The 16,409-nt window shown below is 50.6% G+C and overlaps 1 protein-coding gene across 1 annotated transcript in view; it reads right to left on the bottom strand.

The window, feature by feature from the left end:
• The window catches only part of LOC122384128 (visual system homeobox 2-like), a 56,490-nt gene that overhangs the window by 24,323 nt on the left and 15,758 nt on the right, over positions 1-16,409 (bottom strand). Inside the window, exon 3 of the mRNA XM_043371160.1 lies at positions 14,779-14,953. Coding sequence (XP_043227095.1) covers positions 14,779-14,953 — 175 coding nt within the window. The remainder of the gene's footprint in view (positions 1-14,778; positions 14,954-16,409) is intronic.

The following is a 16,409-nucleotide window of genomic DNA, read 5'->3' as shown; positions in this document are numbered from 1 at the left end:
CGTAATGTTTCGCGCACACCTCGCACCAAAGCCGACCCGCTGTTCGATCCGCACAGAGAGCTGTGCACACAGCAGCACCGCGCTAGTTTCTCAACCAACAATGCTAACAGGAGGCGGTAAAGAAAACTGTTCCAGCCCGCCCACTCCGACCCGGTGGGCGGCCGGCTGTTCTGTATGCCTCGCCCCGCTAATGTAGACTAGTCGCAATTAGAGAGTGTCTCGACCGGGGCGGCGGCGGCGGCGGCGGCGGCGGCGGGCGGCGGCCGCCATCACTGCAGGCGGCCAACAAAGCCAGCCGCCAGCCGGCGGCGCGTCGTAATTTGTCTTATCTGGCGCTGCTGTCTGTCAAAGTGGCGCACCCGGCTGGCACCATGTCAACTCGTCACGCTACCATGAATGACGCTCACTGGTGAATGGATGACGGCGGTGACGGCGGCGGCGGCGGCGGCGGCGGCGGCGGTGGCGGTGGTGGCTCTGTAGGGCACACCGGTCTGCGGAGGAGACACTTCTGTTGGCTGGCAGTGGCCAGGGACCCGTCCCGTACACGACGATTACTTACACGACGGTCCCTACTCCCACGCGACGGTCCTACACGACGGTCCCCACACGTCGGTCCTTACACGACGGTCCCTGCGCAATGGTCCCGACAAGATAGTCCTCACGTGAAATTCCCGACGCACAACTCTCTTCAACCGTCGTAGAAATGTCCACTTTGGGCGTTTCATTGAGCCAGGTCAAAGACCCAGCACTGCAAAGAAGTGTTGATTGCACTGGGGTCACTTGTCATGAGAACTAGCAAATACCTAGCAAATGAGGCTTGAAAATATAGGAGCGAACCCGCTGTATCTAATTTTTATGCCGTTTTCCACCGAGCAAAACCAAAGTGAAGACAATGCCAAATGTCTGCAACATGCAGTTGACGCAAAACATGCATTTTTGCCATTAGACTCCTTTAGCCAACTTCCTTTCTGGTACACATCCACTGTGCATTATGATCTGTCTAACTTGATTGTTTGTGCCTCCGTCTCCGCCCGGTTCCGTTCCGGCCGTATTCGCCGCCTCCGCCCCCTCCCGTCTCCGGTCGCTCTCAAACGAGCCCGTCGCTGGATAAGAGGCTCCCTTGGAGCTCAGCCATCTTGAAAAGCAGCCTTAATTAAGCAACAGGATCAAAGGTTCGTGTGCGTCCCGACTCGGCCCGGCTGGAGCCATTTTTCGGCGCTGGATGAGGGCAATGCAGAGACTGACGACAGCTGCCTGTCGACGCCGAGTGGGAGCGTTATTAATTCTGCGGCACGGCGCGTCTTCCTCTGATGGGTGATTGCCCGAGACGGACAGAAGACGCGCTTCGGAGTGGTGAGCCCGCCTGCCACCGAGATCATTCCACACATTGCCGAACAAACGACCGAGGAATGGCCAGGAATGATCGTGGAATGACCAAGAATGAGCCGAGAATGAGCCGATAATGTGTCTTGATGAAAGGCGGACACACCGATGAGGCGTAGATGTTGCGATTCAGAGAGATGTCAGGCGTGGTTCGCGGGTCTGATGAATTCTCAACTCCCACGCAGTGCCAATAAATTGCCTTTCAGCCGCGACTGGAATAAGGAGATGATGATACGACATCATCTGGCTTGGAATTAGTTCTTTGTGATGAAAGCCTATTACGCCTTGTTCAGATTCCTGACAAGCTCGTCGTCAGAGTGAATTGGCAGCATCTCACGGCTTAGTGCGGCTGAGCAGTGAATAGAGACGACTGCTAACATCACTGCAGGCAGCTCAGCAGCTCGGCAGCAGCCAGCTACCAGCTGCAGCCGGAATAAGACAGTCATCACCCTGTAATAATGGTGCAGCCAGCCAGCTTATTGAAACTCGGACATCTTTAGTCCCCCACCTGGTATTTCTGCCGTCTATAAGCTCCATTCCGCCCCGGCTCATCAATTCAAACAACCACTTAACCGGATGCAAATTGGTCCAACATTAAATTCCTCAGTGGCACGAGATTAAGCGTGCGCCACCCAAGTTTACGGTAAATTACCGACCGGTGACGTCAGATTAAACGACCGGCATTCAGCTGATGATTAATTAACGAGCGTGACGATTCAAAAATGGCCGTCGCGCCGTCCGGTCGGCACGTCTCGGACGTATTGCCGACACGGGTTTTGTTCGCTAATTGGGGTATTATCCGGCTGCGGACTGCAGAAGGTGACAGCGGCTGCTATTCGGAGAGCTCCTTGGCTGCGTCGGACGGCTCCGAGAGCCATTGTGGCCGGACGGTGCAGTGGCGCGGGGGAGGCCGACGGGTCAGCAGAGGTCACCGGTCTGGGAGGGGGGAGGGGAAACAAGGGGCGACGGGCGCGTGATGCCAGGAACGCATCGTCATCGGGCACCGGGACGGGCCCTCTGGGACGGTACGGGACGGGCGAGGCGGAGACAGGAGGCGAGGAGAGGGGAGAAGCGAGATGAAAAGGGACATGGGAAGATGGCATGAGTCTTCTCTATTTGGACCGGACGATATGGGACGGGAGGGATGGACGCTGAGACGGGACAGGAAAATGGGACGAGATGGGAGAGGCGGCAAGGGACAGAACACAACGGAAGGGGATGAAAAGGGACGAGATGGTATGGTTCATGGTGCGACTAACTAGACAGAGTAAGAACAAAGGAAGAAGATAGGATGCATCGAAAGGAAAGTAAGTGACGAGAATGAATACATGGTTGCTGATGGGTCTGGATTGGCAAATGGGAGAGACAACTGAGAAGTGGACAGAATGGAATCAAGGGTAGAGAGAAGAGGCAAGACAGGGCTCGATTTGAGTGGTCCTGGCAGAAAATACGGCATCAGCTAGGATATCAAACGTCCCTTTTGTAGCAGAATAGGCGTGGAGTCACGATCCAAAATAAAAATGGATGAATGAAACTGACAATCATTATTGGAACACTAGAAAGGCGAACAAAATACGTCTCCGTGTGCTGGCCGTGATGACAGCCACTAAAAACACAATTGGACATAGCTAGTGCGACAAAGAAATGAGTAGGACAGGGTCAGGGATCCGTGGACAAGTTGTCGCGCTTTTAGTCATGTCACCAAGGGCCGTCTAAACGTCTCCAAAGGAGGCGTCAAGACTGAAATCTTCAACGAACAGCTAACCACTGACAACGCTTCATATCAGCTCGGCTGTGAATAGAGATGCGTCCACTGAAGGTCAAATGAAACAAGAAAAATGAAGGCATGGTATTATAACCGTCGAAACTATCGGACAGAAAACGATTCAACTTTGACCTCTGCCTCACAAAAAGCCAGCTTTAATAATCTTTCGTGAATATAGATTCAGGGGAACCCATTTACTTTCATTTTCCGATAAACCGTTGGAGCGACGTTTTCAACCGTTGAGATGACCTCCAAGGGCTCCATTGCCGAACTCGCGCGAGACGAGCGCTCGTCAGCTGTTTCTACTACCTATCAGTAGCTGCCTGGTAGGTCAGCGGTGGCAGAACGCCCTGTGCGTGTGCGCGCGGAGGGCAGGGTTTCTTCCGAGACAGGACCACACCTGGGATACTCCTGTCTATCGAATGAACTCAGAGCAAACCACAGCCAATAACGCTGCCACGCACACGAACAGAGGCACAAAAACGCCCTTTGTAGCGCCGGCCGGCCGCCGTACCGGCCGAACCTGATGGACAGCGCACCCGATCTTCAATTAGGTGTCTGGCTATGAACGTGCTGTAAAAAGATATTGGCCCGGATCTTCCGTCTTAGGGACGCGCGTTTGATGGCTAATACTGAGACTGAACTGGGCCAGACGAGGCCGAAGGGTGACGGACAGGCTCCGAGTCTATGAAAGAGGGTGGTGAACAGATGCGATGGATACGCCAGGACTGGCCCACAGACCCGAGATTGTATTAATCTTTCTTACAAGTAGAACGCCAAGCAGCACCCATGCTTGTTATTTAACTTTTAAAAGTATGTGCGTTCATTTCTTGCCTTTGGCCTTTTCTGGTCACATCATTATCCATCCTGCTGTTCCTGCTGCTGCTGTGCTGTTGATCCTGCTGTTTGTTGTTGTTGCTACGACCTGCTGTTCGCTCGCTTGATGTCACGGTAGCGCTCGAACCGTCCCGTGTCGGCCGCCTGCCGTAGTTATCTAATTTGTCGCCCTCGCTGTGTCACCGGGTGTGGTCCTGATTGCGTGGTGTTTGGGGAGAGGAGGGGGTCAGATGCCTGCCACAATTTAGGTTCGGGCGCTGTTGGTGGTAGCCGACGCGGTGGTCTCCCACCAGCGGCACACACCGGCACAGGATGGTGGCCCAGGGCCGGAAGTCCGGCAGGGACCGGGTCGGCACAGACTGGGGTAGAGAGAGCCGGGGTCGATACGGCAGTATGAAGCGAGAACTCGAGAGGGTAAGAGGGAAGGAGACGGAAGAGGTGGGGTTAGTGGGAAGATGGTAAGGTAGAGAAAAGATAGAAAAGCTAAAAGCGGTGCTTGATGCAGGATGAGGAAATGAAATTTGAAAACAGATAGAGGGCAAAATACCCGCAGGAATCGGCGTCAGTTCATAAAAAAATAATGGCAGGACAGGACATCGGGTGTGAAAGCAGCATACGAGTGCACCAAATGACGGCTGCAATAAGGTAACTAAAAAAAAAATACTGGCTGACCAGACCCAAAGTTGACATTGTCCCGCGTGTGTTTCGCTTTCGTTGCTTGATCCGTAAGTGTCCCGCAAAACAGGATGAGCCGAGCACGTGCAGGACCGCCGACCCAGTCAGCTGTGTTATTTTGGTGGGTCGCGGGGTGAGGCACTGCTGTGCGATGTCACATCGCCGTCGTGCCGACTTCCGCACCCCGGCTGGTGACGCTTCCGGTGGAAACACGCCACCGCCTCCTCCCCCGCTGTCTGCGTCGCCCGCTGTCTCCCGCCTACCCCGCTGTTTGCGACGCCCCGAACTAGGATTTGAAGGTGCGGGTGTGCCTTGACAGTATATGCTTACGCATTGTGCTCGAAAGGGAGTGAAGCCGGCCCTGTGTCCATGTCGGTTACCATCGTGTCTTGTGATTATCAAAGAAAAGTAAACGTGGAAAAGTATAATTTCAAGAGAGAAAATATATGAAAAATTGACCTCTCCTCGACATTTAAAACTATTTGAATAGCCAAATATTACTGTATTGATATTTCGACCAACAGGTCTTTTTCATATATTTTCTATCAATTTTTCATATATTTTCTCTCTTAAATATTCATAATGTTCCTCGCAAGAGCGCTCCAAAGAAAAAGTATAACTTCATACAACTAAAGCAAAGTTCACAACAATCAGTATCTATCTATCTAAATTCTACAGTCTACACCCATAATCATAGCAAGGAATGGCAATAAAAGGCATGCCAATAGGTTTTATCAAGTCAAGGAGAGCAGCTACAGGAGGCTATTTAGTTAGATGTTTTTTTTTTTCTAGACGGGTGCATCTCAAGTCTCGCTTCAAACAGATTGGTCACGATGTAACGATGAAGAACGATTGAGTATACGCTATGTACTTTCATTGCGAATCTGCGTTCAGCTTACAAAGCGATTCTGGGAAAAAGGTTTCCAAAATGGCCGGAAAATAAGAAATCAATAATTCAAAGGAAAATTTGGCTACTCGCGCAGCCCCATGCAACAGCAAATGAAACAACTACCAAATCTATGTTTGTAAAATATTTGGAAAAAGCTTACATGCATGAAAGACTGCTCACGAATGTCACCAGGGTAGGTACAATATATGTAATGTTCCATATAAAAAGGTAAGTTTGTCCAGCTCGTTAAAAAAAATGTTAAGAAAGATATCATCAAATATTTAAAACAAGCCTCATCAGCTCATTGCTCTTGTGACAAGCTTTTTAATCTGAACCCCCACACCAGTGAAATTTATAGATCGTCGTATCGTATGTACCACTACAAGTACACAGTGCAACAACTTTTGTAGCTGGTGTTGTGGAGGGCCTTTAAGTACACACTAATTTCTTTCACTGATCAGGTTCTTTTGTATTTCGCTGCCTTTAATTAAAAGCTTGCACTGTACAGGGACGTAGCCAAGGGGGCCACGGGGGCCAGGCCCCACGGCACTTTAAATATAAGAACTTTGAATCCTTGGATCGTTTATGAAAGTTCATTGACAGGAATGAAGTATATGTTATGCGGTCTCTTCTTCCCTCTGCACTGTGTAAACTTCAAAACAGCCACCAGTGGGTGTGCTTTTGTGCATGGGGGCGTCAACTATTGAAAAGTGACTTTACTCCAACTGTGTTGCCACTTTGTGTCTTCTTGTGTCGTGCATGCGAAAAAGAACCATTCCATACTCACTTGAGAGACGCATAGACAGATCTGATCCGTAGGCAATGGGAGGAGAGGGGGCACAGTCAGCATGAACAGCATCACAAACAGTCGTCACTGGGGCACGCACTTGGCTACACGCACTGCTTCTTAAAACCTACCTGTGTTGATGAGTGTCATTTGGGAAGACAGCATGGTTTGATAGCTCATAAGGTGGGACACTATCTCAATCTAATAAATAAGAGATTAAAATGTCGGTCGTTTAAAAACGACCCTCATGTTATAATATCAGTAGTGTGTTACTACTGGTAGCGACCAGCGAGGCTGTCATTTTTCAAACATTGAACTTCATAATGATGCAAGTAAAAGAGTACGGAACGAGCTTTAGAAACTGTCACATTCCCTTAGCAATTCAATGTCTGGGACTATCTCAACCAGTCTGCCAAGTAATAACAAAAGCTGTGCAATCTGAAGGGATTCACAGTCCGTACTCGCCCACGGGCCGCACAGAGTCCATTAGCTGAAAGCATTTCATTAGAGCATTTCATTTGCGCCGCGACAGCACTGTCAGTTTATCAGAGTGGGCGTCAACATTGGGCGGTTCCACTCTCTTCCTGTTTCCAAGTGGAGCGGGGATGACGGAGGTCACGGTCCAGGTCCGACGGCTGGCCGGACCTGGCAGCCGCCGCCGCCGCCGCCGCCGCCGCCGCCGCCGCCGCCGCTGCCGCAGGTGCCGCCGGTAGTGACGTCACAGACAAAATGGCGGCCGCCCCGGCCCGCCGGCTAATAAGCCCCAATCGGCGGCGGCGGCGGCGGCGGCGGTAGCAGGGCGAGCGGACCGGCCGGACGGGGCGCTGCTGTGGGGCCGTCACTGTCAGAAGCAGCCCGACACGACGTGGTCCAGCGGGCGGCCGGCGCCGTCCCGTCTACCCCGTCCCGTCTACCCCGTCCCGTCTACCCCTGCTGTCCGGTGATCCACTGAGGCAGATGTGACGGACCGGTGGTGACAGGTCACCAGCCGGCCACTGTTTAGTCACATTCGGTCAGGACAGCACACCGGCCATCCCTACCTGTCACACACATCACCAGACAACCGCCCAGCATTGCCTCCCAGTACCCAACCCGCCGGGGCTACCGGTTCACTCAACCCTCTCCCATGCATCCCCTCCCCTTCCCCTCCCCAGCAGCTCCACATTCCCCTGCACAACGCTCGATCATTGGCATTTAGCCGACAAGGCAATAATTGAAACTCGGAGAGCGGGCTGCGCTCCGTAACGAGCGGCCCCTGTAATATTCATATCCAATTTGGCCGTTTACAACCAAACTGGCCATTTGGTTGTAAATTGATAGGACGTTATGGGGCATATAATTCACTATTATGACCGCGACCGGCCATTATAAGCTGGACCGTGAAAACAATCATGTCAGCAGTGCACGGCAAACTTAAGACCGGAGCACCGACTTGATGAACGGGCATATATTCTTCATGGTGGTCACTAGAACTGAGTTGGGCCCACAAGGAAGGCTTGTTAATTGCATAATGATAATGATGATTATTATACAAATGCTGGAAATAGTATTGAGTGAAAAATACTCAATATAAAGATTTCCTGTTTTATCAGTACTTGCATAATAATTTTGCAACTACCTACTTGTGTTATAAAACAAAGAAAAAGTTCACCTTCACGCTAATAAGCTATCTTCTTTTTTGTTCTCTCTCTCTCTCTCTCTCTCTCTCGCTCTCTCTCTCACTCTCTCTCACTCTCTCTCTCTCCCTCTCTCTTTCTCTGCCTTCTTCCTCCTCCTATGTCTCTCCCTCCTTCTCCTTGTCTGTTCTTGTCATGTCTCTTCCCTTCCGCACTTTCTGCTCCCTTTGGACGGAGCCGCAGCGCCGGCCACCGACTCCTCACGCATTGTTCACAAGTTTCTCTGATGACGAATCAGAGCGGCAAAAAAACTCACTCAAAGAGCACCGGAACAGAACTCCAAACGGCATAATTAGAAGATTGGGTGTGTTCACATGTGGACGTTGCCATGACAACGAACCATTGATCACCAGGGCCTGCAAACAAGTCAACTGAAAGGAGAGGATAATAGGAGAGGAAACTCAACGAGGCCATTTTGAATGTCTGTCTTGGGGCCTGGAGGCTGAAGGCGAGTCTTTGACTGCATGTGTATAGGTATGTCTTTTAATGCATCGAAAATGTAGGCACGCAATACGCATAGAGAAATAACATGAACTGCGCTTTCGGGACAAGGGCACACTGCCTCACAGTTTCTCAAAGAATAGGCAATGAGTACAAAATGTAATCTTTATTAAATGCTTTTGGCAGTCAAAATGAAATCAACGGTATGTGGATCAGCTTATCATATGATTTATTTTATGTTGCCATAAATTGAAAAGCACGATCGTCTGGCTCAAGAAAATTTCCAATGACTAAAAAATGTTCGCTTTGATGTCTGTCACTTCCCGTTTCTTCGTCTGGATAAATGGGGCTTGGATTTGGAAATACCTGGTCATTTTCCATTTTTCAAGCTTATCATTTCAGACCTTATAAATTCATCCTAATTTTCCGTGAAACATCCACATACCTTTACGCTTGAGCACCATATCAACAAACGGCACATCGCGTTTGTTTTTCCCCTTGTCACCACCGATGAATGGGTAACGCTCTATCTGGCCAATTTGGCGCACCATACAGACGTGAATAAAACATTTCCCTGCAAACATTCAGACTGTTACGTGGATGCCATTCACCAACCACGCCGGGCCGAGCGTGTTCCCACGCCACCGCCCTGCGCCGGATTCCTGGTGTCATGATCGGTATTACCCGATGTGGCTAAAAGCTAATAACTCTCAGACCGGCAGTTTGGTTCGTGGCTAGTCAGTCGCGCGTCTAGTTCATTCATAGGTGAAAGTGCCCCACCCGTCAGGTCTGCAACATACTTCTACAGCTGGTGGACTACAGTAAGCCTGCATGACGCCATGCACGCCAGAGCAGTTGTGTACTTGGGTCTGGTGGGTAACTGGCTTGTCTAGGACTCGTATATGTAATCATTGCAGAGGGCTGCTTGTCACTGACCGAGATAGAAATGGCTTCGTGTCGGCCATCAGTCATCTAGGATGAGCAATAGCAATAGGTGGATACAAGGCGTTGATTGTTAAGAGTATCAAAAGCTCTAACTGACTGCCGACGGTGGAATAATGAGATGGTTCTATTGGCGCAGCTTGTTGCATAGTGTGGCTGCAACATGTTAGATATGTGGCTGCTCAAATTACAGGGAGATAGTTTTGTCAGGTTGCGTTGCAGGGGCCTTGGTCTTATTATTGTAATAGTAGTGGCAGCGCTGACAACTGGTTTCTTGCTGCTGGGTTCCTATAATTTTTACCGGGAATTCCTTAAAACATTACATCATAGAGCGAGAAGCTTATGACATAAGCGTTGCCCAACACCCACGGCAGCCATTTTATGCAACGTAAGCGGAACTCCTGGTGCTTTTGGTCATGAGCTTAACTGTTCCTGTGAATCGATAAGATGATTTTTGCGTTTTCGACAAATCCTGTCCTGTCAATTTCAGTCTCACGGAAGTCCACGACTCCACAATGACTCGGGGATGTTAAACTGAGTCACTTGTCCTCTGGCTGATTCGGGCCATGCCAGGTGCTGAGGCCCAGAGCGACTTATCGACCAGCTTTGTGTAACACGACTGGGTCGACCCGATAGGAAACCAGACTGACTCGCCGCGGCGCTCAGTTTAAAGCCAGCGCCGCGCCGGATTCCACAAAGCTGATAATTGGCGTTCAGGGGCGGTGGCACGAGCAATTACCCGGTCGGCACGACGCTCGAGCTGCACGCAAGCTCCGCGGCCCGCCGCCACCGCCGCACTGCTGCCTGCTTGTTCAGTCACCGCCCTCTGCAGTCCGCGCGGACTGAGTCAGCCAGAGGCTGAGTCAGAGACAGGGAGTCCCACCCAGTTCCGGTCACGGAGTGCATGAAGTCTTTGCCTCACAGCTGCTACTGTTGTTTTAAAAACGGCCATTCTTCTCAGCGGCTAATCTGCATTAATCCATCTCTTGTACTGGTAACTGGTAAGTATGTTGTTTTACACAGAGATTAATTTAGTACGTGTCCAGTAATCACATCCACCAGGCGCCAGTGCATACCAGCGGTTGATGACATGAGCATCACAATTATACCAGCACACCTTTTCTCCGTGTGCACTGTGCAATGCACTCAGTCCCCCACTCACGCCTGCGGTTACCTCCACACACCTCAGCGGTTAACGCCCTCTGTGTGGGCGAGTGCAGCTCGTGGAGAGCTCTGAACGGGATCAGTCGGAGGCTGATCAGCCGATCAACGGCTCGACCGAGTCCCTCCCTGAGCCGAGCAGGCCGCCGCCCCAGCAGATCCGCCGCCGCCCTGTCAGCCGCGGCAGCAGTCTGCGCGCGCCTGGATTACCTTGAGCTCCAGTCAGCGCCGCTCTGACCCCCTGATAGCCTGGATAGCAGAGCAGTTTACCGTTCACGCAATCGGTACACGTGCACGCAGCCGTGATCAGAGACCTGTGAGAGGTCTCATTGAGCGTTCGAGCTGTTTTTGTTGGGACCAGAAGTGGATTTTTAATGAGAACTTAAACTGTGCAACAGCTTGTTACCGCTTCAATTTGCATCGTAACTTCGTGACATGCAAGTTGAGCTTCAGTGAAGATAGCTCGCGAATAACACAGAGCTGTTCACATGGTGAGATACCATCAGCCTTGAATGAACTTTAACATGTTCAGTTTTGCACGCTAAACAGAAGTTAGCAGGTTTGCTTCTCGGGGCCTCACGTCGCGGTAAATTCGCTGATTCACCGCCGTCGGCATCCGTCCCTGACTGGCTGACAGTTTGGAGTGGCAATTCCGAGTCCAGCCGCTGATCCAGCCACAAAGGCCACTTGCGACTCTCTGCGAGCGGCAGTAGACGCGTCGGTGAGCTGGTGAGTCTCTGACAGCTCCACCCGGCTCTCCCCGCTCGCCGGACGAGCTTGCCTCTCCCTGCTCGCCAACTCTAGCCGATGCCCGCTCGCCTCTCTCGATCGCTTCTCCTGCTTGCTTCTCCTCGCTCGCTGTATGAACTCGCTTTTCCTGCTCATCTGTCTTCACTTACCAGCCCAGCGTGCCTCTCCTTGCTCGCTTTCTCACTCGCCAGGAAGCATCGCATCTCCCGCTCGACTCTCCCGCTCGCCGACCCAGCTCGCCGACTCGACTCTCCGACCCGGGCGACCCAGCTCTGCCACCCAACTCTCCCACTCAGCTCGCTTCTCTCGCTCTCCGACCCAGCTAGCCGACCCAGCCTCCCGACCCAGCCCGCCGACCCAACCCGCCGACTCAACTCGCCCCTCCCGCTCGCCCTCGGAGCCAGTGCATCGTCAGCTTCTCGGAACTCGCTCTCGTATGTGCAGCACTGCAGCATCCGCTTAGCTGCGCTGCATTACCCACCAGGTGGCCGGCCAGTCTTTAACAAGGCATTAGCGGCCCGGATTTACATGCTCGAGAAAATTGCCTTTCGGAGTTTCGACCCGACGCGGCGTAGGTAATCCTGGTTTGGCGTGTCGAGCGCTGCGAGGCCGCTCCACCTCGGCCTAAATAGGGTTGGCTGACTGGGGGACTGATGTCGGGTGTTCGACAGCTGGTTCCGAAATCGCTGGCAGCAGGATCAGGAACGGCTGACCAGGAAGGCGCTGACAGCTGGCTAATCTGCTATATTGGCATAATGTGGTGGGAGATTATGTTGGATTTTTGGTGTAATACAGACGAAAAATATATTTAATGATGGACAATCAGAATTTAAGCGACCACACACTTACATAAAGTTGAGTGAAATGGGTGAATGCTTCCGGTGGGGGTTTGTTCAACAGGTTTACACTGTGCTTTCGATTTTATGTATCACAATGCTCCAGATTTAATGGCGATCCCGGAAACACATCGCAAATGTGCGCCGTTTTCCTCTATTTATCAGATCAGTGCAATGAGCCGAAGGATGTGGGAACTGGCAGTCTGACCGGGCAGCCTCGGATGCCGCCACAAACTCTCAGTTTCGTCCGCCGCCCGGGGTTCAGCGGTATTGAGGAAAACCACACGCGGCTCAGCTGCCATGAGCCTCACGCTAAGTGCATCTGCCCAAATGAGGCAGTCGGCAGACCAATCCCGCTGATCACGCAATCTTTCTGACTATGCAGCTCAAGGGATGAGCCGTGCTCGCTGAAAGCGTAATTACCATTGAAAGCTGATTTTGCAACGCGAACAGTGCAATATTGCAGCTTGCAGACTGGGTGGAAATCTTAATGTGTTAATTTCAGCTCGAGTGGTTTCGATATTGAGTCTGTATTCTGACCAACCATCTGCCTCAGATTGGCTTTGTAGCTTCAGATTGGCAGCTGAGATTGGCTAGTTTTGCTCGGTTCGTTGGTCAAAGTCAGCCATCGGCTTATAGCCTTACCCAATCTAGACTGAACACCTTCGCTCATTTAAGCCCTGCAGGTTCCACTCATCATGTATTGAGAGGTCAAACGGCTTTCAAAGGTTAATAGGTAGTAGGTACGTATGTAAGTACGACCCACCATGCTGCTAAACACTGTAAACTCAATGGTCCGTCGATCATGGGTAAGCTCAGACGATACGCTGATCGAGTTTTAACTCAAACGCTCCGCGCTCAGATGGCACCCATAGACCGTAAAAAAATCAGACCGTCCACCCGCAGAGGTGATGAACTCGGTCAGTCCGCATTTAGTTCATCGCTCACAATGAACTCCGCAACTCTAACGGCCGGGGCGCGCCGCCGCTGGAGGTTGTGTTGCGTGCTAGGATTCGATCGATCGAAACAAAATAATTACGCGCCTCCAGGTGACGGGCCGGATTTCGGGGGAGGGCCGGCCCGGGGAGGGTCGGCACGCGAGAGAGTCCGACCGGCGCTCTCTGACGTGTTGCATGTTTCCATTACGGGGACGTTTTTATTGGTGCTGCCGCGGTGCCCGGCGCTGGTCAGACGCAGACGGAAGGGCGGGGGTGAGCTCGAGGGATCAGTGGGGCGGTAGCCTCTCGGGGCAGCTTTAGAAGGGAGGGAGGAATGAAGACTACCTTACCACCACATGGGTGAAAGTCAAAGGCTGGTTATTATTGGCATGCGCATCATAATAAAAAACATGCGCACAAAGGAACATTTGTCTGATGTAGAAGGTAGCTAAGAATCAATGATATTTCGCTGATTATATGATAACGCTATCACCTGTTCTCATTAAAGAAACAAATTCAACTCTTTTTCATGATCACTTGCATAACTGCATTGGTTCACGTAACACAGCACCCAAGATTGGTTCCGTCACAAAGTGCCAATGTGTCGGCATTATACCTATACGGCAAAAACACGGGAAATCGGATATGCACACGACATTGCATAACCGTCTGCAACGGAATCCACCGAGCTTGCTTCCAATGATATCACCACATCTCACTCTTCCCCAGCCTTAATAAATTCACCCTCAAAACGTCTCTCCACACTGCTGGTCTTCAACACAACATGCTAAGTAGCGCGGATGGATCAAAGATGGGGATTACTGCCGGTGTTATGTCCAGTCAGCGGTGGGGGCCAAATCCACGAGATGGCACGATGATGAGCTCGACCGCAGCTAAGAGAAGGATAGCAGGCACCTGTGACGCCACGAGCGGTGTTTGTGTTGTGATAAGCAGCCGATGACAAGCCGGCAGTCACGACAGGGAGGTGTTAGCTGACGGCGCATGGCCGCGAGTTGGTAATTATGGTCCAGAGAAGGAGGCACTGCATAGCAGAATGTGTAAATGGCTTTTACTGTTATTCACTTCATTTTGCTGTTGAAATTTGCATGTAAATCTGATTTCCATCACAATTTATTAATGACTTTATCAATAATGTTTCATGCGTGATAGGCATAGGATATGGTGATGTAAATGACGTTTACCAATGTATTCGAATTCGTAAATACCAAACTCACTTCGTAGCTATAAAGCAGGAGTTCCCAACAGAGGCATTCCCCATCTCCTCATCTGGGAATCACGGACTGCAATAAGAAATAAGGACTTCCCGTGGCTTAGCCATTTCACCTAATAAATAGCAAGATGCAGTTATCGCATTTCCCCTGAAGTAGACCTGTCAGGGAAACAAACATTTCGATGAATCCAGGTTGATTATTAACTCAGCAAGTTCGAGAGCTGTTTGCTCAAATGACTGGGGGTAGTTGCGAAAACTTCAGTGGCATAAATTGGTATTTCTGCATCGTCCGAAGTCCCCATTCCCCACAGTGGCACACGCCTCCAAAACTCCCGAAACCCCACATCGCATTTCCCCACACCATTTAGCATTGCCCTTCAGATCCCAAACATCTCCCCACACTCTTCACATCTCCCATCTCCCCTGAGTCTCCCACGTGCCTCCCCAGCGTCTCGCCGAGGTCTCACCTTGCGCGGTGTGCTGTTCCATGGACCGCAGCGGGTCGAAGCCGCCAAATGTGGGCGCATGGCCACCGGGCACCCCGGCAGCCATGCTGACTGAGGGCAGGAAGCCAGCGGCCGCCGCCGCCGCCGCCTGATACATGCGGGACGTAGCCATCGAGTTGAGCTGGTCGAAACTCGGCTGTGGAGGAAGAGGGTATCAGGGGTGTGTCAGGAGTATAACTTAATTAACAGGTTATCATGATTTATTCTTATGCTTACAGTGTTTTAGCTCCCCTGCCAGCAATCGATTCACTGATACAGCACTCGTAAGTGTCGGCATTGACCCGATGGAGCAAACACAACCGTCCATTCCACCACGATCCCCAAGTGACCAGTGCGGTTCATCAGGGCTTTGACATTTGCTGGACTTCTCGCTACAATACAATTAGTCTAATTGTCAATCGTTTCTTCACAGAGTAAGGTAGCGGTTTTGTTGCAGTTCAAAGGTCAGGCAGATCCTGTGTTCTGTGTTCTGCGATATCACCTATACACACAACAAACGCCCATTTCTGAGGATGTCTACCGCATTTGGGAATGTCCCATTGTAGCGTTGATTCATTAATTGGGAAACGTGGCTCAAACATGTAACTTGAGGCCTACCAGTGATCGTCCATTGCCCTTAGTGTTGTGCAAAACTCTGGGATAATGTTAGCCAATGTTAGCCTACAGTTATTCCAAGTACATTGACTCACTCGTCGCTTATGTTTGGTCATTATATTTTAGAGCTGTAAGCTAACAACCATTTCTTTTCATTTCTTCTCCGTGTGCCCTTACCGGCCTACTGTGAACACTGGCAAGTAAAAAATAAATGCCTAAATAACACGGCTCGATTTACGCATCATCTCAAGCATCGATTGGAAGATACCATTGTCAAGTCCGATTCGAGGCATCATTGCCATGAGTGCTAGATCTCAGCACATGCACGGTGCCCCTACTACATGTGAAGCTGCACATAATGACAAGCAATCACGCACCTATCAACAATAATGCTCGAATAGTCCATGGAGAGATACTCTCTGTAACTGCTATATAATCGATGATCCCATTTTGCAGCATAATTAGCTCGATGTCGCACGAATAGAGCAAAGGCGTGCCATTATATTAGCCGTTTTCACGACGGCCATCTGGTACACATTTGGTGCACATCTGGTACAGATTAGGTGCAGATTTGGTCAAATCAGGTTCAGTGTGTCTCTTAGTAGCTATCAGCTAGGGTTGCACTAATTGCCTATATGCCTGCTTTGTCATATTATCAGAGAGCATCATCGATTAAAACACTGAAATAAATTCATAAAATGAAGATATTTGCTGTAAAAGAAATTAGGTACAGAATTGGTCAAATCAGGTGCATTCGCCGGAGAGCCCGTCGTGAAAACGGCTATTATTAACAATCCTTTTATTCTTTTATACGTCAATCCCTTGCAGTTGTAGTTTGCTGGAAAGAACACATTGAATAACGAGTGCATCGCTAAAAGTGGTCAGTGACAGAATTTAAAAGATTGTCATATTGCTTAGCCCAGCCCCTTTCTAAGTCTTGGTTATCCTAACGGCTGGTTGTTTTCTCTTGCGTTATAATCAGCATTGCTTGTTCACGG

Source organism: Amphibalanus amphitrite, unplaced genomic scaffold (assembly GCF_019059575.1).
Source record: "Amphibalanus amphitrite isolate SeventyFive unplaced genomic scaffold, NRLGWU_Aamphi_draft 000182F_arrow, whole genome shotgun sequence".
Classification (NCBI taxonomy): Eukaryota; Metazoa; Arthropoda; class Thecostraca; order Balanomorpha; family Balanidae; genus Amphibalanus; species Amphibalanus amphitrite.
This window is presented reverse-complemented; position numbering and strand designations above follow the sequence as displayed.